At 40.6% G+C, this 24,971-nt stretch overlaps 1 protein-coding gene across 4 annotated transcripts in view; it reads right to left on the minus strand.

Annotated features, from left to right (window-relative positions):
• ELMO1 (engulfment and cell motility 1) overlaps positions 1–24,971 on the minus strand; it is a 303,034-nt gene that overhangs the window by 223,766 nt on the left and 54,297 nt on the right. For all 4 annotated transcript variants that reach the window (XM_085051421.1, XM_085051418.1, XM_085051420.1 and 1 more), the window contains 3 exons: positions 16,154–16,194; positions 15,156–15,228; positions 630–680 (listed from right to left, as the gene is read on the minus strand). In XM_085051421.1, coding sequence (XP_084907547.1) covers positions 630–680; positions 15,156–15,228; positions 16,154–16,194 — 165 coding nt within the window. The remainder of the gene's footprint in view (positions 1–629; positions 681–15,155; positions 15,229–16,153; positions 16,195–24,971) is intronic.

The raw sequence follows: 24,971 nt of genomic DNA on the forward strand, positions 1-24,971 counted from the left end.
AAGGAAATGGGATTGCTGCTGCCTTAGACATACATCTTCCAGGACTAATAGCGTCTTTCAGCATGTGGCAGTAGTACTGCTCAACTCAGCAGGAAAACAGGCCATTAAAAGCCAACCAGCAACTCTGCTGTGCTTTTCAGGAGCTGGCTAAGAGAGGGTGTGGGGAAAAAAAAACAACCAACAACAAAGAAATCCCAGTAAAATCTCAATGTTACAGTTGCTATCCACTCAACAAAAGCCAGAGATCAAGAAAGCTCTGACCTGAGCCACCCAGCAGAGCTTGTCATGATTCAAATCCCTAACCTTCCTCCTGGCTTCCTGGCTTTGAATTTTGGGACAGAAAAATAGCAACTTGAGGCTGCAATGCCAGCAGGGAAGCAGGGATATCTTGGATGTGAAAGCTGTTCCCAGTGGAAGAGAAGTGAGACACAAAAAAACACCCAGTTGTGCCAACAATATCACCAAATATCACTCAGAGTTATTATCCCTGCCCATAACTCATAACCTTTTCTCCTGGAGGATTGTGGGATACATTGTGAATAAAGCTTAGAAGTACACACATTAATTCACAATGATTTGCTAATTGAATCTTCACTTTGAAGGAAGAGAAGAACAGAGCAATGACTCACCGGAGATGTTGTTAATCGAAGGATGGCTCCATTTTTTATTTCATTACGATTCTGAAAGAGAAAAATCCAATGGTTTTACATAGGACTCACCCCCATAGAAAGATGAAACATGCATTGAGCAGAATGTCATGCTAAACCTGTAACAGTGCTTTCTCCTGTCTGCATGCAAAATTTCCCTTTTAGAGGTAAGCTAGCATCTATTTTCCTCACTGAGGGATATAACATGAGCTTCAACAAACAAGTTGAATTCACATGACACTCAACCAATCTGAACTCTTTCAAGAATGACTTAATGTTTTTCAAATTTAGCTTCCACTGGCAACTTCTAGATATTTTTTTCAAATATACTGTCCATGGTGTCTGGCTCTAGGATCGTACATACTTGAGGAGTTTGTAAGTTTGCTCAAACCTGTCATTAAGCATCTGCAGGATTTAGAATTCATCCCACTGGCTCTTTATTTTCTATAACTAGAACATGCTGACTTAAACCACTGGAACCTACCCACTGAGCTCTGCCTTCACAACTTTGCATTCTCCCTCAAAGTTAAAAAAGCATCGCTGTCAGCAGCATGAAGTTCAAACATGCCATAAGTCCTTCTCCTTGCCTGGCTGTTAGAAAGAGGGGGCATTAAAAATTTTCTTTTGGTTAAGTTCTCATAGCTGTGGCGTAAGCTATGGTGTACACGTACAGCATCCTTACAACTCTGTGGTCAAAGCCCATGTGCACAGTCTTCCCATGTGGTATGTGTAGGGAGCCTCCCCTCTTTCAACAACTACCTCCTGTTCACCACAGGGTAGGAGAATAAGGTAGCTACAGCAATGAACATCCTGACAGGTACCCACTGAGCCCAGCACAATGCACAGTCACAGTGCATTGTGTGCAGTACTGAACCATGACAGTACTGAAGCCAGTCATGGTTCAGTAGCTTGCTCATGAGCCGACACCCTAATCTGTCAGAGGAATTGGAGGAATCCCTAACAGTTTGAGAGAGAGGAGCTAATTTTGCACTGAAGGCCACACTGCAGGCTTTCTGCAGACTGGTGTTTAGCCAAGAAAAAATATGAAGGTGTATTTCTCCTCAGGCAGTTTTTCCCAAATTTATTTCATCCTTCTTGTTCCCATTCTGATATATCTCAAATCAAAACTGCTATAAACCAGATAAATCTTGCCTGAAACCAGGTCAAGTAGTCCCAAAATAAAACTCCAGTACATTGTCTCATTCTTGGTATCCAAATTGTCTGTGGGATTGGTTCTAGCTACCTCAAAGATCTCTCTCCACCCACAAAGACTTCTTCACTCTAACTGAAATAATTGAAGTGCCAGACAACACAGGGGTACAAGGGAGTAACAGCATCTTTCTTACAGCATCTTTGCCTACAAATGCAGCAACTCTTCTCAGCCCTCAGCAGGCTCCTCCTGCCAGAACAGCCTCAGGGAGGCCAGTAAGGCTATACTCAAAAGAGGGGCAAAGAATGGTGAGCAGTAAAATACTGGGTGACTTCCCACAGCACTAACAAAGTGCCAGATTTTCTCCACTTGTAGTAAAACAGCACCAGACCCAGCTACCTTTCATCATGTCTAAGGAATCCATGTAAAGTGGCCATAGTGCATTTGTGTGGTTTAATCTCAATGAGCACTGAAACAAACTTATGTGTTGGTGGTTTTTTTGTGTTTGTTTTGTTGTTTTGTTGGGTTTTTTTGGTTTGTTGTGGTGGTTTTGGGTTTTTTGTTTGTTGTGTGTTTGTGGTTGGGTGTGTGTGTTGTTTGTTTTTTTTGTTTGTGTTTGTGTGTTTTGTTGTGGTGTGTGGGGGTTGTTGGGTTTGTGGGGGGTGTTGGTTGTGTGGTTTTTGGGTGTTGTTTTTGGGTTGTGGGGGGGTGTTTGGTTGGTGGTGGGGGTGTTGTGGGGGGGTTTGGGTGGGGTGGGGTGGGTGGGTTGGGTGTTGTGTTGTGGGGTGGGGGGTGGGTTGGGTGGGGGGGGTTGTTTGGGGTTTGGGGTTGTTGGGGGGGGGGGGGTGTTGGGTGTTTTGGGGTGGGGGGGTGTGGTGTTTTTTTTTGTTTTGTGTTGTGTTGGGTTGGGGGGGGGTGGGTGGTGGTTGGTACGGGGGTCCCTTTTTTCTTTTTAGTTTGTTCTTTTTACCTCGGGGTGAGTGGAGGGTTAGAGGTGGTGTCTTGTCGAGGTGAAGGGAGTCGCGCTCCATGCAAAATCTTGACAAGAAAAAACCCACTTCTAGCAAGGGGAAACCTAAGTTTTATGCCCCCATTTTGGGGGTTTTTTTTTTGTTTTTTGGGTGGGGTTGTGTGTGTGGGGTTTTTGGGGGGTGTTTTGTGTTTTGTTTTTTTGTTTTGGTGTTGTTTTTTGTTTGTGTTTGGTGGTGTGTTGGTGGTTGTTGTTTGTTGGGGGTGTGTGTTTTTGTTTGTTTTGGGTTGTGGCACAAACTCACTTCACAAACAGTTGTGGTTGCTCAAACTGTTACCACCTCCTGGATTTATGAAACTGAGTGGAAGTAATTGCTTTGGGACAGACCATTAGCATAGGCTAAACCTACCTTCATCAGCAGCTTAGACTAAGCTACTGGACCTCAGCTGCATTAGGCCAGAGTGTGCGCATGCACACGTACACAAGGTTCCACCAGCTTTACTTGGAAAGCAGCAAATCCCAGCATGAAACAATAGGAAAACCAGGGAATCAAATATAACTTAAACAACTTGACCTGTACTAATCACATTCAGAAGTTAAAGATCACTGACATTTTTATAAAAACATTGGAGCTAAGTAAGTAGACTGTTATCAAGCATAAATAAGAGCACACACAGAGGCTTATTTTTCTCAGCAGCAAAACTTTAGGCTTAAAGTTTCTCATGTTTCCTGCTGCAATTAACATGAACTACAAAATCAAATGTACAAATGAGTTTGTGATTTGTTCGTGACAAGTCACTTCATCTGGGCCACAATAAGCATCTCTGCAAACATTCTTAGTCCACTGCAAACAAGAGATACTGGGCATGGCATGAGGAAGCTCTATGGTGATCTCCAGAGACTTGAGGAGGAACAGACGAACACACAGCATACTAAAAAGCATCACTGGACATTTTCTTTGGAGTCTTTCTGTTTAATCATCAAGATGAATCTGAAACATCAAAGCTTTCAGACTCAAAGGTGCAATGTCTGTCAGAGTCCACAACACACAAGCCCATGGATCTTTCATCATGTCTGCCTCAGAGCAAGGTGTGTACTTCTGTCCTATACTGTAAGTTCAGTCACTGTATCATAACAGAGGGCGAGCTCATCTTCAATTCATGGTTTAGAAAAAGGCTTAAGGAAAACTGCCCATGCCTAATCTCTGAAAGTATTCAAAGTGTAAAGTCTCCAGCACAGCAAGCTAGCAAAGGTTTGAAAAAGGTTAGTAGTTACACAACAAAAAAAAATACAATTTTGTTTATCCATTCTAAATATTGGCTTAATCACATACCAGGAAACAGCGTGTAAGAGTTCAATTAAGCCAAGAGGCTTTCCTACATTAACTGTGTGATGCAGTATCAGCATGCCAGTTAATTTTAATTGCAACATTTACACACAGTTAATCCGCTTAGTATTAGGAATAGCATCCTGTGGATTTCTCTTCCAGGATAACAGAAAATCATTACAGCAACCCAGCTTTGGCAGTCATAAGCATCACTGGTATTCAGGACAGAACTCGCCCCTACCTAAGGTAGAAAAATTTAAAAAAAAAATACAAGAACAGGACAAAACCAAAAAAAACCCTCTTCCAAGATATTCCCAACCTGTTTCTCACCTATACATTAGGTTGGTAGATATTGTTCACAGTGTTGATCTGTAGTAGAAAAGCTTAATCCTGAGCTATGAAGGAACTAGTGAAAAGGTACTATCCAAAATGTCCTAAAAAACTCCATCACAGGATAATAGATCTGTTACAAATGTTCACTAGGACAAAGATAGCAGTTCTATCAAGGGTACAAATATGCCCCATTTGCAATATTTTATCTAGCAAGCTATATCACAAAATCATTTTATTCTAATTGAGTAAGTAATATTTCCAAGATGAGTTTTCAATCTCACTAAATACTTTCATGAGGACACACAAAGAACATAACACAGCAGGAAGTAGAGGATACCTAGAAAGTTCATCTTCCATTCACATCTCAGGATCCTCTGCCTTCTGACTTCACCAACTGGAGCAACATGAACCTACATGACTATAAATGCTTCAGAAGCCAAGAGAAGCAAGGAAGGAGAGGCAGTGGGGTAGTCCTGTATGTCAGAAAGTTTCCCATTCTCAGAGAAGTAAGGAGCAGGTTCAGCAGAACTGCTATCCTGGACTTCTGGAGAGGAGAATTGTGCTTGTTTAGGAGCCTGGTTGACAGAATCCATTGGGAGGCAATCTTGAGGGGCAAAAGAGTCCAGGAAGGCTGGACATGCTGCATGAAGGAAATCTTAAAAGCACAGAAGCAAGCCATTGCAAGACAAGAAGTGGGAAAAACCAGCCTGGCTGAGCACAAAGCTTTGGCTGGAACTAAGGAAAAAGAGGAGAGAGTATGAGCTTTGGAAGAAGGGGCAGCACACTCAGGAGGGCTACCAGGGTGTTGTGAGGTTATGCAAGGAGAAAACTAGAAGGGCCAAAGCTCAGCTAGAACTTAATCCAGCTATTGCTGAAAAATACAATAGAACAAGTATCTATAAACATGTTAGTAAGAAAAGGAAGACTAAGGAGAATCTCCATCAGATTAGATTAACTTGGTTAGATCAAGTGAGGTGTTAATAACACCAAGGCTGGAGGCTCAATCCCGGTATAGGTCATTCACTTGAGACCCGGACTTGATGACACTTGTGGGTGCCTTCCAGCTCAGAGTATCCTATGATTTGGATGTCAGGGAACACATAAGTGAGAAAGGATGAGGAAAAGGCTGAGGTACTTAATGCCTTCTTTGCCTCAGTCTTTAATGGTAAAACCAGTTGTTCTCAAGGTATGCACTCCCCTGAGCTGGAAGACAGAGATGGGGAGCAGATTGCAGTCCCCACAATCCAAGTGGAAATTCTACACCTCTTAGACACACATGGGAATTATGTGAGGATATTGAGTAAGCTGGTGGAAGTGCTGACTGAGACACTTCCCAGCATTTATCATAGGTGCTGGCTAGTGGGGGAGGTTCCAGTTGACTGGAGATTAGCAGATGTGATGTCCATCTACAAGAGGAGTCAAAAGGAGGATCCAGTGAACTAGAGGCCTGTCAGTCTGACCTCAGTGCCAGGAAAAGTCATGAAGCAGATCATCTTGAGTGATTTCATGAGGCACATACAGGAGAATCAGATGAACAGGCTCAGCCAGCAGGGGTGTATGAAAGGCAAGTCCTGCTTGACTAACCTGGTCTCCTCTGACAAGGTGACCTGTTTAGTGGGAAAGGCTGTGGATGTTGTTTACCTGGACTTTAGTGAAGCTTTCGACACTGTCTCCCACAGCATTCTCCTGGAGAAACTGGCTGCTGGTGGCTTGTACAGGTGCATTGTTCACTGGGTAAAAATCTGGCTCGATGTCCGATCCCAAAGGGTGGTGATGAGTGGAGTTACGTCCAGCTAGTTACATCTAGCAGCTGGTCACTAGTGGTGTTCCCCAGGGCCTAGCAAGGTGGAGGTCAGTCTCTTTTAAGTAACAATCAGTAGGATAAGAGGAAATGGCCTCAGGTTGCACCAGGGGTGTTTCAGATTGGATATTAGGAAAAAATTCTTCACAGAAGGGTTGCCAAGCACTGGAACAGGCTGCCCAGGGAAGCGGTTCAGTCACTATCCCTGGAAGCATTTAAAAGATGTGGCACTTGGGGACACAGTTTAGTGGTGGACTTGGCAGTGCTGGGTTGGACTTGATTATCTTAGAAGGTCTTTTCCAACCTAAACAATTCTATGTTTCTATGACTATCTGCCACGAGATTCTGTTTCTTCTCAAAGCCCTTTTACTGTGCCATAGACTACTTTGCCCAAAACACATGCAGGAGGCTGGCAGAGACTTGCATCTAGAAAGCATGTTTCAAGCACTAGCAGAGCTCACCAAACCATGCAGAGGGATGAAGGTAAGCAAATTCACTTAAAAAAAAAATTCCTATCAAAATAGTGAAGCTATTTATTCAGAGCTTTGCTGCAGTGTCCCTGGAAAATTTATCAGGTAAAATATTTTGTCACACATTTGTCTTATCATTTTAATAATCTGTTCTACCCAGCAAAATGCCTCAAGATTCAGCTCATTCTAACTGGTTGGAATGGAATGTTTTCTTAACATATTTGAGGAAGACCTAAATGTATTCATTCCCATGGTTATAGCTCACTCAGTCTATTTTTTAACCTTGACCAAACAGCTTCCTTCAGACTTCTATGACCACCCTAGAGAATAACCGCCAAGAAAAATAAAATTCTTCTTGTGTTTATTACCTTTAGAAACAGATTCATCCCTATTTCCATACTGCTGTTAATTGTTACACTTTCTTCCAAATGCACACAACAGAAAATTAGAGCTGTGAAATACATTTTAAGTTAATGACTCCATTACATTTCCATAAGGATGAGTTTGTCCAAGTTGTAAATAAGGACAAAATGACACAAAATATTAGAGTTATAGAGTTCATTACTAAGTTAACAACTCAGGAAGAAGAAGCAAAATTCTTGCTGGCAGATCTCCCTTAAAGCACTGATTCAAAATGCTACAGGATTCAGTAAACAATGGGTGTCATCAGAAGTGGCACTGGGAACAAGACAGAGGGCGTCACTTTGCCACAACACAGGAACTTCATGTACCCACACACAGGGCACTGTGTGCAGTTTAGTTTTTCACATCTTAGGAAGGACTCAGTTGTTTCTTAGAAAATGCAGAGAAAGGCAATGGGCTTCAGCAGTTGCCTCACAAGGCGGGGTCTCCTCGGTTTGGAGGGACAAAGGACACAGGAAAGAATGTAGTGGACAACCAATGCAGAACTGTTTTTAGGAAACCCTGCAGTATAAGAACTTAGGGGTACTTGATGAAATCAGGAGGGGACCAGTTTAAATCAGATAAAGAACACACCTCTTTATCCAGAAGGCAGTAAACTCTTCCAGGTTGCTGTCACAGGATAGGAAAGCAGGCCATATCAGGAGGTTCAAAAAGAGATGAAAGAGTAGCATTGCCATTATATTATGAGATATTAAATAGACTAAGTGTAGGTGTAGCCTCCAACACATGTAGGACAACAAATGGGAATACTGAGAAGCATAAGGAGACTGAAAGCCATCGTCAGATCAGTACCCTGAACAGAATTTGCTGCTGTTAGAGCTGGATACAGACTATGAGGTGAGATTTCATTTGGCTGACTTGGTAGAGAATTTCTTAATTTATTTTTAGTCACCAAAATATTTAGTAAGATGTAAGCTAGGTGATATAAGTAATTACCAACCTTGTACTACTTGGCATGACATAACTGTACTGTTTTAGAAGAAATACAGATACAAATAATCTTGTAATAATTGTATCACAATTATTTTGTGATTTATTTTCTGGGAAGCTGTTGAAAACAAGGGACAATGTCTTCCGATTTTTCATGTTATAATTCAATGATAATATTTTCCTTAAAAAATTAAGTAGTTTGTCTGAAGTTTCTAAAAAGAGAATGTTTTCTGCATGCTCGCTATCTGTCTCTATTCAATGATTACAGAGGCTAGTGAATGATGCAAGTTAGACCAGTGGTGCAGTTTCAGGGTGTACATTAGCCAGTGCAACTCTACAGCCCACAAGGGGCACAGTTCTGCACATATCCCTCCAGTGTGTGGGCTCCCAACACTTCCCTTGCATCGGATCTACTAACACGCAGCAGCACAGTCAGCCACCTGACCTAAAAAAAGCTAACACTTCCTCCACCCTTCATTCACAAATATAAGGAAATTAAAAAGTATTCCAGAGATGAGAGTTTTCTTTTGTCAGATTGGTGACTTGACAAACTCACCATCCAGCAGCGGTCACTGGGATGTTAGTGAAGCAAAGAGAAGGAAGAAACAGAGTGGAAAAAGAAAGCTCAACTACCTATTTCTCCAGCAACCCATAGTAGTACCAACTTGACTGCCACTTAAACCACATCCTAAGAAAACGACCAAACTTTGCATGATTTACTCATCTGCAAGTGGAGTGATCTACAAGGACAACATTACCAGGCACCACTTGTACTGCAGTATTACACTTCAGTCAGACATCCTTCTGACACATTAAAAGAAGTTACACAGAAGTTATTTTTAACCTGGATCAGTTCCCCAATTCAAGCAACCACACAGACATACAGAGCAGTTGTACCAGCAACAAGGAAGGGGTGGGCCGATGACAAGCAGCCCTATCGTCCTCTGATAAGTTTGAACATAAGAGCTGCACCCTGAAAAATAAACATCAGGAAATGACTGACTTAGCTGTGCTCATACTATTATTAGTTAGGTTATGTGGAGAAATCAGAACAGAACAGAGCTGGTATGGACACCAAAAAATCCCCAAAAATCCACTGAACCAAAGTAATGATTATCAGATTCAAGTCAGTTCTTCAGCACAGGTTACCCACCACGCTGACCCACAGCACCACTGAGGGGTCAGCAAAGGAGCAGGAGCTCCTTCAGCAGATGCTCCTACTAAGAGAATAGCTGAATACTGAAGCCAAGACTGTGTCTCACAGTCACTTTTGCCAAATCAAAGCTCAGTTTGCTACCATCCAGTTTTGCTTTTCAACACCTTGCTCATTCCTACTACGGTTACATGTGGCATGAACAGTTATATCAGTCTGCAAGGGAACTAAACCAGATTAAAATTTTATCATTTTGGGGTTTCCCTGGTAAAAGACAGGGATAAAGACAGGAATGCTCAGTATAGTATAAACAGGAAATTGGGCCAACTCAATTTGCAAGCACTGTGTTTGGAACACAACACCGAGACTTGTTTAAGGGGAAGTCTGCAGGTGTTTGTGCTTCTCTAGGACATCCCACTCTTGCACCCTGCCTGTGCCCTTCCTCTCACCCACAGGGTAAAACATCCCTTTTCCATTTTTGACTACACTTGGAGCCTGACAAAATTTTTCTGCGTCAGCTTAAGCCAGTTCCAGAAACAACTGAGGGACAGCTCAGAGCTGCTAAAAAAAGCAAAGTTCCATTCTTCCTATCCTTCCTTTACTTCTTTCTTGTCTACAGGCTGCTCCTGGACCTGATTCAAGAGTCCTGCCTCATCCCTGCATCAGATGAAGCAGCCTTTTTATTAAGCAAATTTAATTACTTAAAGTGTAACAAAATGGCACAAAACGATTCCCCTTGTGCCATCACCTTCAAAAATTGTCAAAAAAAAAAAAAAAAAAAAAAAGCCAGGATCTTCTGGGGAAAGGGAGAAGAAATCAGAACCATCCTCTTTCAGCACTGGCCTGTGACATCTGTTCACTGCACTTTGGAAAACTACCCATCCAAATAGGTTGTTCTTTAAGTATAAAGATGAGTTCTTTAAGTATAAAGATGAGTTCAGAGTATTTTTCTGTTGGCTGAATCTTACACAGAACTGTTTGCTATCAGCTGAACTCTAACAGTTGCACTTTGCCTGTGGTATGCCATACCTATCTTCAAGTGCTGTAACAGAAAGCTGAACCTTTTCAGAGGTTTTCCTCTCTAGTGATTGCTTGTGAGGCAAAATGACAAATGTAATTAAAGAAAATATCTATACAGCTTTTTTAAAAAAAAATCCCACTTGATCCATCTCATCAGCCTTGACGTAGAATTAAGGAACTAAACAGAAGGTTGTCATAAGAAATATTTTAAAAGGAAGAAAGCAGAAGAATTAAGCTGTTCATGCTGGGGCCAGAAAGTATAACAGGTCAACAGGACATAATTCTTTTCTTTGAAAAATTTAGTATAGACCAAAAGTTTGACAAAAAAAGTCCTAAGAGGACTAAAAGAATGATAACCGTTACCACTGTTCTTGAAATCAGCCTGAATGAAGGAGGATTGAAAATGATTTAGTATATGGATACTCAAGTTTTACTTCTGTTCACTGGAAAAATATACAGGTGTCCACTAGATTTTACTAGATTCCATAGGGCAGTGTTACCAGCATCCATCAAGCAGGTAGGAATACAGCCACTCAGATGCCATATTCTGCCCTTACTGTAGGGAATTTCTGCAGGGCTGTGCAGAGGCCCCAAATTGTAAGAAATTTGTGAATATGAAGGAAATACCATGTCTTACCCATGGCGGAGTAAAGGGAAATATGGGCATGATTTGATCCAGGTCAAATCTGCAATCTACAATTTATGCGGCACTATTAACAAATGTATTATCAGGAGTAATGCAAAACGGCCAAGGAAATAGCTCACTTAATGCCTTTCTCCAGTTCCCAGTCTTCATGTTACTTCTCATTCTCAGCTGCTTAAGAAGGACCAAGTCCTTCAATGAATCAGAAACCTTCATTATTAAGAGCATTTACTTTCAACTCACAGAAGTTCAATTAATCAGTGAAAACTGACAAATATGAAAAATGTAAAAACTCAAAAAGTCCCAACTGTACAAATGGCTCATTTCTTGTCCTGTTATTTGCGTACACTCCCACGCAGGGAGCCTGTTATGGCATGGTGGAATTTCACATGAATATAATATTACAGGTTGTGTTCAGTGAAAAATGGGTCATGAGCAAAATCACCTTTGAAAAAGAACAAGAGCCAGGGACTTCACCCAGGTTCCCAACATTGGGAAGACGAGGAGTAGAAAGATGTCCTATCTTCAAACAGCACAGAGCCGAATAATTACAACAAAAGGAAGGTGGGGCAGCTCTTCTTGTAAAACAAAATCAAAAGTCTTCCAAAACTAATGGAATAATCTCAGTGTCTGCTCTCCTCCACTTCATGCAATAACAATAAAAGGGAAATATGGAAGATAGGAAAGAAGGGAAAAAAACCCACAGGAAGTCTTCTGAGGCATCAGATGTAAAAGCACAAACACAACAAAATTATGACAATAAAAATGGGCTGCATTCAATATACAGGTGAATGAAACGTTTCTGCATTTAAAAGATAACATTAAAAAAAATGCCACCACTGTCACCACTGTGTGCTGAGTGCTGGCTCACAGATCGCTCAGTACTATCAGCGAACCCTTAGTTTCTGTTAGTTGCTCAGGTGGAGGGTTAAGAGCCACCAGATTCTGCCTCCAGCAGTGAAACCAGCTTGAACACCATCCTTCCCCAGCCCAACACAGGATCCACAAATGGATCTAGAGGTGGCCAAGGGTGAGCAGCCATAAGGGACCAGCCATACCCACCAACCTGCAGCATCAGCCACTTGACTGTCTATCCCTGTACTGCCAGTCCTGCCAGCAGACAAACACAGCTAGCAATTATCCAAGTTGTGGTTTTCAGCCAGGGAGCACACATAGCACACAAAATTATACAGTCACTTTCCACTCTTCATACAGCATTTTCTTTTCTAAACCTGAGCTCCCTCAGGCTATAGTGCTCCTGAGTTATTGTGCCTGATGTACACCAGCATCTAATTCAGGTACAGACTGAAGCAAAGGTGACTTATTTATTCTTATCTTGTAGTATCTAGCATGATAAGATCCTGACTCAGAAGTCAGGCTTTTTGATGTTAGACCTGCCAGAGAAATGCTCCTTCATGATAAGCAAGGTCTTTAAAAGAACACACACCTATTAACATAATTAAAAATGAAATACTTTGTGATCAGAACACCAGACAAATTTTAGCTCAGGCACTATGCCTGCTTGGTTTTCTTGTTCGCATACCCCTTTCTTTATTTCTCTCCTTTTTAGAAAAAAAAAAAGGCTTAAAGACCTCATTAATAAGTTCCACTGCACTTTCAAGGGCATGGATATAGCCATACCATAACCTCAGAGGCAGATCCCAAACTGGATCTGCTGCGATAAGCCCTATCTCTGGTAGGAGCCCTGCTGAATCAAAATTTGTTAAAAGACCTCACTTATTCTGCCTGAAGGAGTCATTGCTACTTCTGCAGAGGCATTTTTCCAAATAATACAGCCAAAACATAAATAAATTAAGAGACAGAACTGATTGGGTGTTGTTTTTATTTATGTATGGTATAATTGGGAAATATAGGTCCAGCTACAAAAGATAGAGTTCTGCATATGACAGCCAAAACACAGATGGGCTGTTTGCCACCAAAAACAAAACTACAGTCATAAGCCATGTAACATTTGGACTTTTTTACTTCCAAGCTTCTTGCAGCTTTATACAAGAATACATTAATTGCTTTTCTTGCTCATAACTTAAAACATGGTGATATTTTAAAGAGGCATCTGTAACTGAAAGACAGTCACTCACACTCTGCAGAAACATGACCTATAATGTTATCTGCATATGCAGACATACAATTCACCTTTAAGAGCAGGTGAAAATATTTTCTATGTGCTGAAAATATTTCTTACGAGAAGCTGTCACTGTCACAAAAAAAATCTCTGCTCATGTCCATTAGTAAGGGTCAGATTAAAGCAATGTGGATTTTAAAAATTAAGTGTTGTAGCTTCCTTGAAGTGCATGTGTTTGTCCTCATGCGTATTGATTTTCATGTTTTAATTCAGAGAGCAGCAGCATCCTACTGAACACAAGTGAGGGAAACTCTGTAGGAGGGGTGATGGCCTATATAAGCCTCTCTCCACAGCCACTATCAAACAACCAGCAATAAACAGTGAACAATATCTAATGAAAGTCACAGACATCTGAGTAATTCTAGTGGCATTTAGAGCTCTTCTCTCTTATTTATGTGACTCAGAGTCAGACACTCTGCATATTTCCAGTAGGGAATAAACAAACTCAAAGTCCTCTCTGCAGTACAATCCAAAATGTCCTAGAAGACCATAATTTTCCATCCTTATTGCAAGTTAAAGACAGCCAAAAACCATCAGACTCTCTTTTATGTGGAACAGAAAACATTTCTCTTCTCCAAAGCTGCAGAATTCTATCTGCCAAAGGTGGAGATAAAGCCTGAAATATCCCTCCAATTGCATCAGGACAAAGACCTTCAAAAAGCTGAAGTATTCACTCAATCCCTGCTTCTTGGAAATACTCACTGTACAATCAGAGTTTAAATGCCAACAGGCAAATTCAATTGTGCCTGATTTATTGGAAAGCCTTGTGTCACCATTGAGGGCAATTAGCAGAACAATCTCACTATTTAAATTGGGTGGAGGCAAAACACAGAAGTCAGTAATTTCTTCAACAGGTTTTCTTGTAGTGGCCTTTGAAGTGTCTGTCAATTGAAACTTGAAAAGAAAGGAGAGGGGGGAAAACGCCAAAACAACACACATGAAAAAAAAGTGGCATTTTGAGAAGGTTGTCTGGGGTGACAAGCAGGTAAATGAAAAACTGAAACTGGTCTGTTAAAAAACAAGCAAGCAAGAAGACAAGCAAAAACAAAAAGAAGAAAGCCTAGGAAAAAAGCACAGCACAATCTTACGAACAATTGTTCTTGCTGTCTTGCTAAATTTAGTATTTCCAAATGCTTAACTGGGCCTAAGTTTCCTTTATTTCTTGAGTGCAGGTAAGAATTACAGCAAAAGAAAACTTAGTTCACGTCTGAGTTGTATTAGCAAATCCTAAAGTATTGTAAAATGCAAAACAAACCCGAGAGATCCCTCCACTTAAGAGCAAGCCCAACTAAACTGATAATGAGGTGAGCAAGAGACATCTATATCTATGTAGTTAAACCCAGGTCTTTTTAGCTCAAAATCCACTGAGATTTGGGAATTTGCATGTGGACTTCAGCAGGTTTTAAACAGTGTCCTTCTTCCATTGCTTAGAAATTGTACCTCTGCAGCACTACACCTCCACTGCTCCAAATAATTTTTCATCATTTCAGCAATTTTATCAGTAATGCTAGGAATGAATGTTCTACTTGGTCCCATTCAGATGAGCTTGTCCCATATATTTATACTAGACATTCCATTTTTATTACAGCTATAGCCATTTCATTACTCTGCACTGAAATCGTTGCATCACTTGATGAATCACCTATTGCCATGCTATCTGTGGACCACAAAAATAAGCCAAAAGAACATACAGAACTGGATAAGGACAAGACAGCAGGCAGGAGTGAGTAGAAAATATTACACAGTCACTGAAACTTATTTCTACCTGCTCAGTCAAAAAGGAAAGTGACATGCACTGAAGGTTTTCTCAGACTTCAAAGAGCCCTTCATGTTTTAAATATTTCAGTTTCCTGTACACCACTTGTTAGCAGAATACTAAACACACAAAAATACCAAAGTTGAAGGGCTCAGTACTCAAGTCTCAAACTCAACAGACATGAAGAACTTTGTACATTCAGACTTCTATTTGCTTTTCCTAACAGAATAAATCAGTTTAAAAGTCATTTAACCAGATCTCCCAGTACCTACCCTCTCAGTGGCATTGCAGAATGGAAAGTATATTTTCATATATTTTAATTTAAAATAAATTATTGTGGCAAATATTTTTATAGGCTATGCAAAAATTGCATTGAATGTTTTACCCACCTTCTCGGTGATGTAGAAATTAGAACTATCAGCATGCTGCAGTGCAAATTGGTCATGATTTGCAAGAGACCACCTTAGAAATATGAAAATAAATTAATCACAAAATGAAATCTTAATAATTCAAAAAGTATCCTTTACATAATTTTAGTATGACCAAACAAGCATCTGTCATTCCCATGTATTTTTCATACTCCTCATAATTTTCCATAGTTTTCAATGGTAAGTTCCAAAGTTGAAGTCAAAAGCTTGCTTACAAAGGGAAAACCTCAGTACAAATACATCCTAGTTATCTTTGCTTGCAGAAAGCAAGATCTCTAAGTCACTAAAACTGACCAAAAAAAAAAAAGAAGTACAGCAGCATAAATTTACGATAGCTTATACAACACACAGTGCATATAGTATGAAGCTGATATATTACACTAGACATAAAATATCACCTTTTAGCTCAGCAGCAATTTGATTGATATAACTAGTTTCTCCTGTGTGGTAGCACTTGCTTAAAACAACTTTTAAAATTAATCTGTTAAACTTAAATCAAGGTATTTGTCTTAGCCAATTATTGGTCTATATTGCAGAATTTACAATTAACATTTCAGTTTCATAGGAACAGTCACATCAACTGGACCAGCTTACAGCACCCACTGGACTCAGTGCTCAGAATTCAAAGCCAGAGGCAGTCCTTTAGTCCCTTAACCCATGAACTGCAGGGACCACAAGCCAAACTGAGTCAGCAAAATGCATCTCTATGCAGGAAGGAAGGAAACAGTCAAAATGAGAGTCACCCACATGATGGAGCTGCTTTGTTAGGAGCCTCATCTTGCAAGCAATTGATCCAAAATGCACTGCAAATTCAAAATTTGAAGATAACACAAAAGATTTAAGAAACTACTGACTAGTCATACAGAATATCTAGATTTTTTTTTGAAAAAATTATCACCCAGTTGGTTTAATACTTCAAAAAGCACCATATCTAATATGTACTATATGGAAGAACTTACCCATCACAGACTTCTTTTATTATCGAGGACAGTGGTTTTTTCTGGTAAATGGAAAAATAAAGAAAAAGCAAAATCACCATATTAGAATACCTCTGAGCTCTTAGAATATGATTCCAAAGCCAGTAAATACAAAGAATAAAAATGGCAGCATTTCATTATTTGTTCAACATCAAGTGTGAAAGGATCCCAAAACTTTCAGCTGTTTTGGTCTTATAAAGGTATAAATATAGCAATTCTAGACATATGTATTATGACATTATTCATCATTTTTATCAACCTTACCCCATATGACATAAAATCAGCTTCTCAATTGAGAAATCAAAGGGTCTTTTGTGTACACTGCATCTCATTACCCAACAGAAACAGAAGATTTAGATATCAACATGACCATTTTCCAGGAATGACATCTGAAACCAGAAGACATTTTTAAACCTTCTTTTGTCCCTTTCAAAGATGGTCATATGATGACAGTAATCCTCTCTCTAAAGTGCACACATGCAGGTTGCCCCTTGATAAAACACCAGCTGGAAGGTGTTAAGTTCCCAGATGTATGGGTTCTGCTTTGTTCTCTACATCTGTGAGCACACGAGCATTTGGACTGACTCAAAACAGCTCTCTTGCTTTGGGTCCTAGAATAGAAAACTAAAAAACAGTCTAGCCTGTTGATGTTGAAATGCTTTGAACATTGCTATAAACACAGGGTGCACACAGAAGTGTTTTTAGAAGACTTCTGGCTAAGAGAAAATGCACTTTTATGTCCCAAACCATAAATGAAATTGCATGGCAAAAAGAAACATACCAAATTTCACCAGCTGAGTGACTACTGAGCCTTTTTTCTCCAATACTGGGTGACCACACAATGTCACACTTATCTGTTGCTTCACAAAAATTTCCCAAATCTCCTAAACATAGGATCCCTCTCTCTAGTTACTTCCAATGACAGTTCACTGAATCATTAAAAAGCAAACAAAATAAACAAAATACAGAAAACTCATCATAAACCCACCCATAATCCAACATTATAGTCAAAATAAGCTTTTAACCTTTAATTTTCGTGGAATATTATTAGTGGAAAAATTAACTCAGTATCAGGGCCTGTTATATGAAGGAAAAATTATTTTTCCCTTGAATTTGTTTTCTGTACTTCATTGTTGAATAGACAGAAAGACAGAGACAGGATTCCCTGCTCAGGTCAGGATCAGGATTAGGATCAGGATGAGGATCATAGAAGGATTTATTATTTCAACAGTCCAGTCAACTAAGCCAGTTTATAAACAGGCAGAAACATAACACAAGACAATTTTAATCAAACATGAATGAAAGCACCTGCTGAAAGGATTCTGTTCCTGCTTACCATGTTGTCTCAGCCCTTGGTTTCCTTCCTCTTTCACTGCCATTTCTATTTTCACATGACCACCCAAGATGATCCCCAGCAGGGAAGTTAATTGAACTAAATTCTGGCCCAGAAGGGGGAAAAAAATAGTTTTCACCAGGACCCATTTCCTCATCTGCCTCGCTATGTACCTAAATGGCTTGCAAATACCAGCACATGGGGGAAAAGGTAGAAGTAGGAAACTGCTCCCTTCTCCACAGCAGCTTCTCTGTTGCACTGGCTCGGTTGTTTGTGTAGCTGCAGCCAGGCTGTGAAGGCATGATCAGGCAGATCATGCGAGATAAAAAACAGTTTTTTAACCCCAGTTTTTTTTGACTGATCAGTTCCTCAGTCTGGATTACTGGACTTGCTGTCCTCCTCTTCCAGGGTTTTTACAGCTTCTGCCATCCTGTGAGAGCAGTCCCTGCTTTCAACTGCTTTCTTTCCTCTATGTTTTCCCAAAAAAAAAAAAAAAAAAAAAAAGGAAAACCCCTTGGCAGGGAGAGGGACAGAGGGAAGAGCGAGCACAGCTTTGTCTGGAGCCAGATAACTTCAGTTTGCCACTCAGCACACATGTGCCATTCTGCAGGTAAACTGCTGCCAAGCAGAGTGCACAGCTCTGTATGCTGCATCCCCTTTACCCCTTAGGATGCTACCGTAGGTCCTATTCTGATATTTCCATGTTTCGACTAAATTTTATCTGGGCTATTAATTCCTTTTACAAAGTAAAGAGAAACCAGCTAGAAGATTCAGTATAATGGAGGACAAAAAGAGTAACTGCCTCTTCTTCCCATTGTTTCCCAGAGGACCTATAGTTTCCCATTGAAAACTGACAAAAAGACAATTTAACAAGCTAAACTAGCAATAATATAAATACTGGGAAGGCTGGACTAAATTACTTTCCATATCATTATTTTGTTACTTCTAAGTTCTCTACACCATCAACCTTTATGTCTTTTGTCAAACCTATTCACCTCCTTCCCCCTTTGCCTATTCTATACCACCTTTGCATTATTATATGATGATATCTGAAACTAAAAACTTGGACAAAACAAACATAAAACCCCTGCAATGAATCCATTGGAACCTGTAAAGAACAGCTAAAAGAAAAAGCAAATGGATTCTCTATAATAAAAATTATTTATACAGCCAGCCTCTCATGGTACAGCTTGGTCCCCCTGTGGCACTACTGCTACAGCACTGATGTGAGTAAGCACAACTCATGATGAAAAAAGCAACAAGATGAAGAAAAAGTGGAATTCTTCTGGGACACAGAGTTTGCAATTAGTTATTTGGTAGCACTTTACAAATTTAGTTTGATAGCACTTTACAAATGTAAAATAAATACCGCTATAGCAGTACTAATAAGTACTAGCAGTAATAACAACCTGCTGCTCCTAATAATCCCTTGGGCTGCACTCGCCCTACATATAAGTCTCCAGACAGGATTTTTCCCCTTCCCTAGCAGGGAGATAAATCGCCAGCAGCCCGTTGCTCACGAGAGGGGTGTGACTGCAGTCAGACGAGGGCTGCCACGGCTCCCTGCATGAACTCTCCAGGGCGGAGGCTGCTCGGCAGGAGCGAGCTGCTTGCGGGGAGCCTGCGGCAGGCAGCGCGCTGAGCTGGCGGCAGCAGCAGCAGCCCTGCCACCCTGCCTGCACAGCCAGCAGCATCCTGCTTTGCTCCGGGAGGGACAGGCGGCTGAGCGCCCAGCTCCGGCTTCCCACCGGCTCACAGCCACCCCCAGAGTGCCGCAGTCTTGCCAGGGAAAGCTGCGAGACACGAAACTGGGTGCCGGTGACAGTGTCAGGACACGACTGTTTGCCTCTATAGGAATGCAGCACTAGTAGAAAAAGAAAAGTAAGCGATTATATTTTTTTCTTTTTGAACCATGAAAAAACCGAGGTAAAAGTCTATTTCCGTTCTCTGCAGAGTAAATCCCCTTGGCAGACCATTCAAAGTCACGTTTTTCTCCCTCTGGCTCTAAGTATCTGCCTGATGTCAAAGAGCATAGATTTGAAGGCTTTATTACCTTAATCTTAATAAAAATATGTCTATGGAAATTTATTTATCTTTGCTTCATTTACAGTCCAAAAAGTCACATTTACCTTATTAGTCAATGTACTTCAAAGAATTTCTCACAGTCAGTCCAAAAATATTTTGAAGCTTTTCCTTCATAGAAATGAGTATTTTGTGCCAGTGTTTTTTCTTTTATTGTCTCTATGTCTTCTTCTACACTCATAAAAATGAAGTGAGCTTTTACACATGCTGAGATGCTCATTTAAAACTCTAAGAAGATCAGGTTGTTGCTTTAATGTACAAAATAACAGAGATCAAAGTAAACTTCCTGCTCCCTACAGGAGATAACACCTTCAGCTAACTTATCACATATCTGCACTGAACACATTGGTTAGAATAAAAGTATTTTCCTAGGTAGATATTAACTTGATAGCTGAAGTTAAGTGGGAAATCACACTGGGGCATTAGGGTCTCGTGACTTACAGATGTGCACACAAGGGGAGAATCCTGACAACGACACAAAGCACAGGCAGCACCAGAGCCAATGTGAATTTACACACCTGGAAAGCTTTATTTGCACTGCCTGGTTAGCACAGGTGTCCACGATTCAGATGTGGCCCTAATGACATTCACCATGCCGGAACACCTAGTCACCATGTCTGTGCTCACCTGCACATGTCTCAGGTTTTGTGTGCTGGGATGCACACACATCCCTAACTCGGTCTTCTTGAATACCTGCCCTTGCCTGCGCGTGCAATAGTTGGCAGCACTTCCAAAGTAACTTGCACAACACAGACTGAGATGTCCCACTCCAGCTTCCTCACGAATTTCATCCTTTGATGCCTACCCCTCCAGAGACCTCATAGGGAACCAGTCAGCAGGAAGAACTAAGCACAGGTGTGCAAGGTTGTAAGCTGGGTTAGTCCAGACCACTCTTTTGTTCTAGAGGAATCATGGGATGAGCAAAAGTAATCAAAGAATGTCCAATACACCAGTGCTGACCAAGCCCTAAGTCCTGTTCAAACCACCAGTACACCAGCTTTAAAAGGTCCAAATCAAATTGCGAGTGTGTGTGCATGTGTGAACTGTAAAGGAGACAGAAGCCTAAATCCAGGTGGAAACCTGTGTTACATGTGCAGCTGAGATATACTTTGTGCAATACCACAAAATTATAGATCGGTTTCTTTAGGCCAAGTCTGAGTATATTTTCTTTCCACATAACTAACAGAGTTGCTTTTTCTTTTTTCTGGGTTGGCTAGGTTAGGTTGTGCTTGTTGGGTTTTTTTGGACAATGATTGGGATGTCACTCTCCCTGTCTGACACCTTTTAACCACAGAAGTAACAAGAAAACCCTTAGCTTTGCTGTCTTTAAACCTAACACAGAAAAAAATAGCAGACGCAGCACATCTGTTAGTGAGAACAGGCATTAAGGAAAAAAGTTCTGTTGCTGACATGTGCATCTATCAAAAAAAACAGAACTTCAAGCCAAGGAAATACACCATTCTGTTTTACAATTAATGCTATCATTCTACTAATAAATCTTTCAGTGCAAAAGTCATTTTTATGGCCATTAAAAAACAGAAAAACACCTCTTTTCATGATCAGTGGAGGCTTTATCTGTTACTGCCATGCACCAGGGGCCACATTGGACACCTGGATCCATGACTCACTATTTCAGTCCTGGTTTCTCATGGTATAAGAGGCAACATCTTCTCTTGTAAGGGAGAGATGCTGGAGTGCTTTGGACTTTAGCCTTCTCAACCTGCTCTAAACCACTCTGGGAATCGACTCTCTCCATTGACTACAATGGAATACTGGTGAGACCACACTTGTTAATTTATTACTGGGCATCTGTAAAAGACAAAAGAGAGAATTTCCCTAACCCAGGGGAGCACCAGAGAGTGAATACCTGAAGAACAAGGACACTACAGCGTACAGTAATGGAGGCCATAAAACCCAGCCAAGGCCAGGCCAACAGCACACAGTTCTGCCTGTGCAGCAGCACAACCCAGGGCAGGAAATATTCGCACCTCAGAGTCAACAGGCAAAACCCTCAACAAGTGCAGCTGCTGACGGGAGAGAGCTTCTATCAGCTCAGTTCACAGCTCCTAAGGTGGTAGTTTTAACACGCCAGTAGCAGCACCTTAGTTTAAATTTAGCAGTAGGAGTTCCACAGAGCGCACAAGACTTAGGGAAACCTGGGTAATAATATCCTCTCCCCCTTCACTCTCAGCTGCATCTTCCTCAGTTACTCCCTCCCTACTCCCAAAGAAGTCCTCACTCCTATGTCTGCTTTTCACCAGATCTAAGCACAGACCTGCAGATCATACGTTTAGGGTGTTACAGTGATTGTGTGCAACAAGGAAGCAGCAAATTATTGTGTTATTAACAAAAACCTCAAACAAAAAACCCCTCTAAACAGAATTTTACAGATACTTTTTACTCCACATCTAGTGTCCAAACAGGCCATAACATTCTCTGTTTTCTCAAGTATAAATAGGGACAGCAAAAACTCCCAGTCAAGAGTACTGAAAATTTAAAAAACACCTAGGGACCTACAGTTGTGGATTTCATCATGTTTGAGTGCAGCATACTTGCCCAATATATTTAAAATACAGCAAAAACACACTTGAAAATACAAAGCAGGGCTTTAAAATGTGGCTCTTCACACAACCTGTTAGCATGCCTTTGAAGACTGAATGAAGAAACTCCAGTCCCCCACCTCACGACTGACACAGTGGTGGCCTATCAGGGTAAAAGTTCCTGCATGAAGGCAGAAAAAATTTATACTATCGGATTTTTAGTGTTACTCCCTTTTGTATTACAATCTGTATGTCTATAACCAGAATGTAATTGAATCATAAAATGTGCCTGGATACTCCAGCTGGCCAGAATATGAATTAATTCATTGGTGCATAACTTCAGGAACCTCATCATTACACATTTCCTTTAAATAAGAGCAGAATTAACTTCAGAGATGAGACTCCTGGTCATACTTAAAAAGTTTTATGGAAGCAGCAACCCTAAAGTCATGTTTAGCCTTCATCTTGAAATGGCATTGGCTGCTGGCAGCAAAATTCAGGTTCCAACGGGGAGGTTCTGGCAAGAATTATGGAGCTAGTAAAATCAGAGACATGAAAAAAGTCAAACCAAACCCCAAACCAACCAACCAACCAACAAAATCCCACAAACCCATCAAAATCAAGGAGAGAATTCATAAAGTGGTTTATCTCTTTCTTAAAATATTACTTCCTGAACATTTTTTATGTTGGAGATCAGGAACACTGGGATATTAGTTCTGTAGACCTCAAGTGTATCCTGGCTCTACTTGCACTTCTATTAACAAAAAAACAACCAGCCAACCAACCAACCAACAAAAAACCCCCGTCTACTGCATTTAACTTATGTTTCTCAACCTAGAAGATAGTACCAAGTAGAAAGCATAAATAGCATCCATTAGACTGCAATTCACTAAATATATCTATTTATTCTCCCCCTCCCTTTCTTTTACAATGTCTAACCCTTCTGCACAGCTATTCCCTCTTCCATCTAAGCCTTGCTTGTGTCTCTGTATTAAACATAAGCAGTAAGACAGTTTTTATGTATTTTTCAGTGATGAGGTCCCAGCCACACACACCACAGGACATCAGTTTGCAGCCTTGAAAGACTCCAGCCAACCAGTGGGAATGTGGCTTTGGACAAGCCAGACTAATAAAATGTAACATGTGACAATAACATTGCCTGTTTTATCCAGGCTGGCTGCCTGCCACCACATCAAAGAACTGAGGCTCTAATGATGAGTACTCCAATGCCGCAGCCCTGTAAGAATAGGAATCATATTTTTTAAACCCTATTGTATTTAACAATTGATTCATTATGTTAATGAAGCACTGCCTATGTATGCAAGTGTGTCAGTGCATTGAATTATATCCAGTGCACTAAAACATCTGCATTATTGTTTCCAAGGTTATTCTTGCTGCTGAACAGCTTTTAAAAAATAAATAAAAATAAAAACCTGAGACCTTTCGTTAGTCCAAGAAAGAAAATGGAAACAAAAATCACATTAAGATAGTAAATATGATTTCTTTACCAGCTCTATTCATAATACCTGATGGTAACAAAATTGCAAGCATTATAAAACTGTCAAATATTTTCACTGTTTATATGCCAGTTAGTATCTGCTTTATGAACAGTGTCATATTCAATTCTCTGAAGCTGAAATATGACAGGTACAACAAGGAGCAATAAAACTCAAAAAGCATCTGTTTGGCACCTAAACGTTGATTTTAAGCAAGCTCTACCTTTAGCAAAATGGCTTAAGGTGGACAAGTGTTTTCCAATTCTTTTTGAAATGGTAGCCACCTTTTGGCTCATCTGTCTTTGGGCAAGCCTTCCATCAGCAGCGACAGACATCCTCCTTCTGTATGGCTGAGATACAGCTGCAGTGGCCAGCCTCAAGCACTAACTCCTTCTCCCATCTGACAGAAAGGAGCTGCTGCTAGCAAATCCAGGCAGGGAATGTTTTTATAAGTTAGTGTTAGTTTTTTTGGGGTTTTTTCCTCTCCCCATGAGCTGCTTCATAGTCCTGTATCTTCAAGAACCAGGCTCTTGTCAGCTGTTAAAGGCACTGACATTTCCCTTTACTATAAACTCAGGGTGTGCAATAACATTGGAAATCTTAGTAATATTCATACAAAAAGCACTACTAGCTCCAGCTACTGCAGTACCATTACACTTTCTGGGTAAGAGTTCATTTAAATGTGCAGGTTTGTGGGGTGGGAAGGAGGCAAGACCCCCTCTCTTCCTTCATCCCCTCAGAAGTAAACCCCTCAGTTTTGAGAGAGCCAGAGTCTGGAGCCAGAATGAAGCACAGGGAGCAACACTTCGCAGTATGGTGAGACATCAATATCCCTTTCTTGTTCACCACTTGAACAATACTGTTGCTCACTAATATTGCATACATTTAGACTTGTGATGCTAGGATTGTCTCGGTATACTGCTATTACTAGTGACAGTACTTGCAGAAACTATATCTATTCTTAGTCTATACACATGGCAGAAGCAATGTGCCACTTTCTTTCCTCTAATTAAATATTTCACAATGCTTTTTGAACTACGTTTTCCCCCACAGTTTGAGAAACACCGCACTACATCAATTAACAATCCCCAAAGTTCCAGATTTAGGTTTGAAAGCTCCTTTTAAAAAACCCAAAACCTTACTGGTGTCCTTTTAATATGCAGTGAAATGCAATGACTTCTGTGAAGAAGACAAAATACCAACCACAATTAAAATGACACTGGCAGAAGAGAGGAGACAACTTGAAAGACACTCTTAAAAGATAAAAATTTGGAGTAAATCTAAACATTAGAGCAAACATTAATATAAAGCAGCCCATGGCTCCTCCCATGTAATGCACTTTTATTAAC

Source organism: Lichenostomus cassidix, chromosome 2 (assembly GCF_008360975.1).
Source record: "Lichenostomus cassidix isolate B80296 chromosome 2, HeHo_3.0, whole genome shotgun sequence".
Lineage (NCBI taxonomy): Eukaryota > Metazoa > Chordata > Aves > Passeriformes > Meliphagidae > Lichenostomus > Lichenostomus cassidix.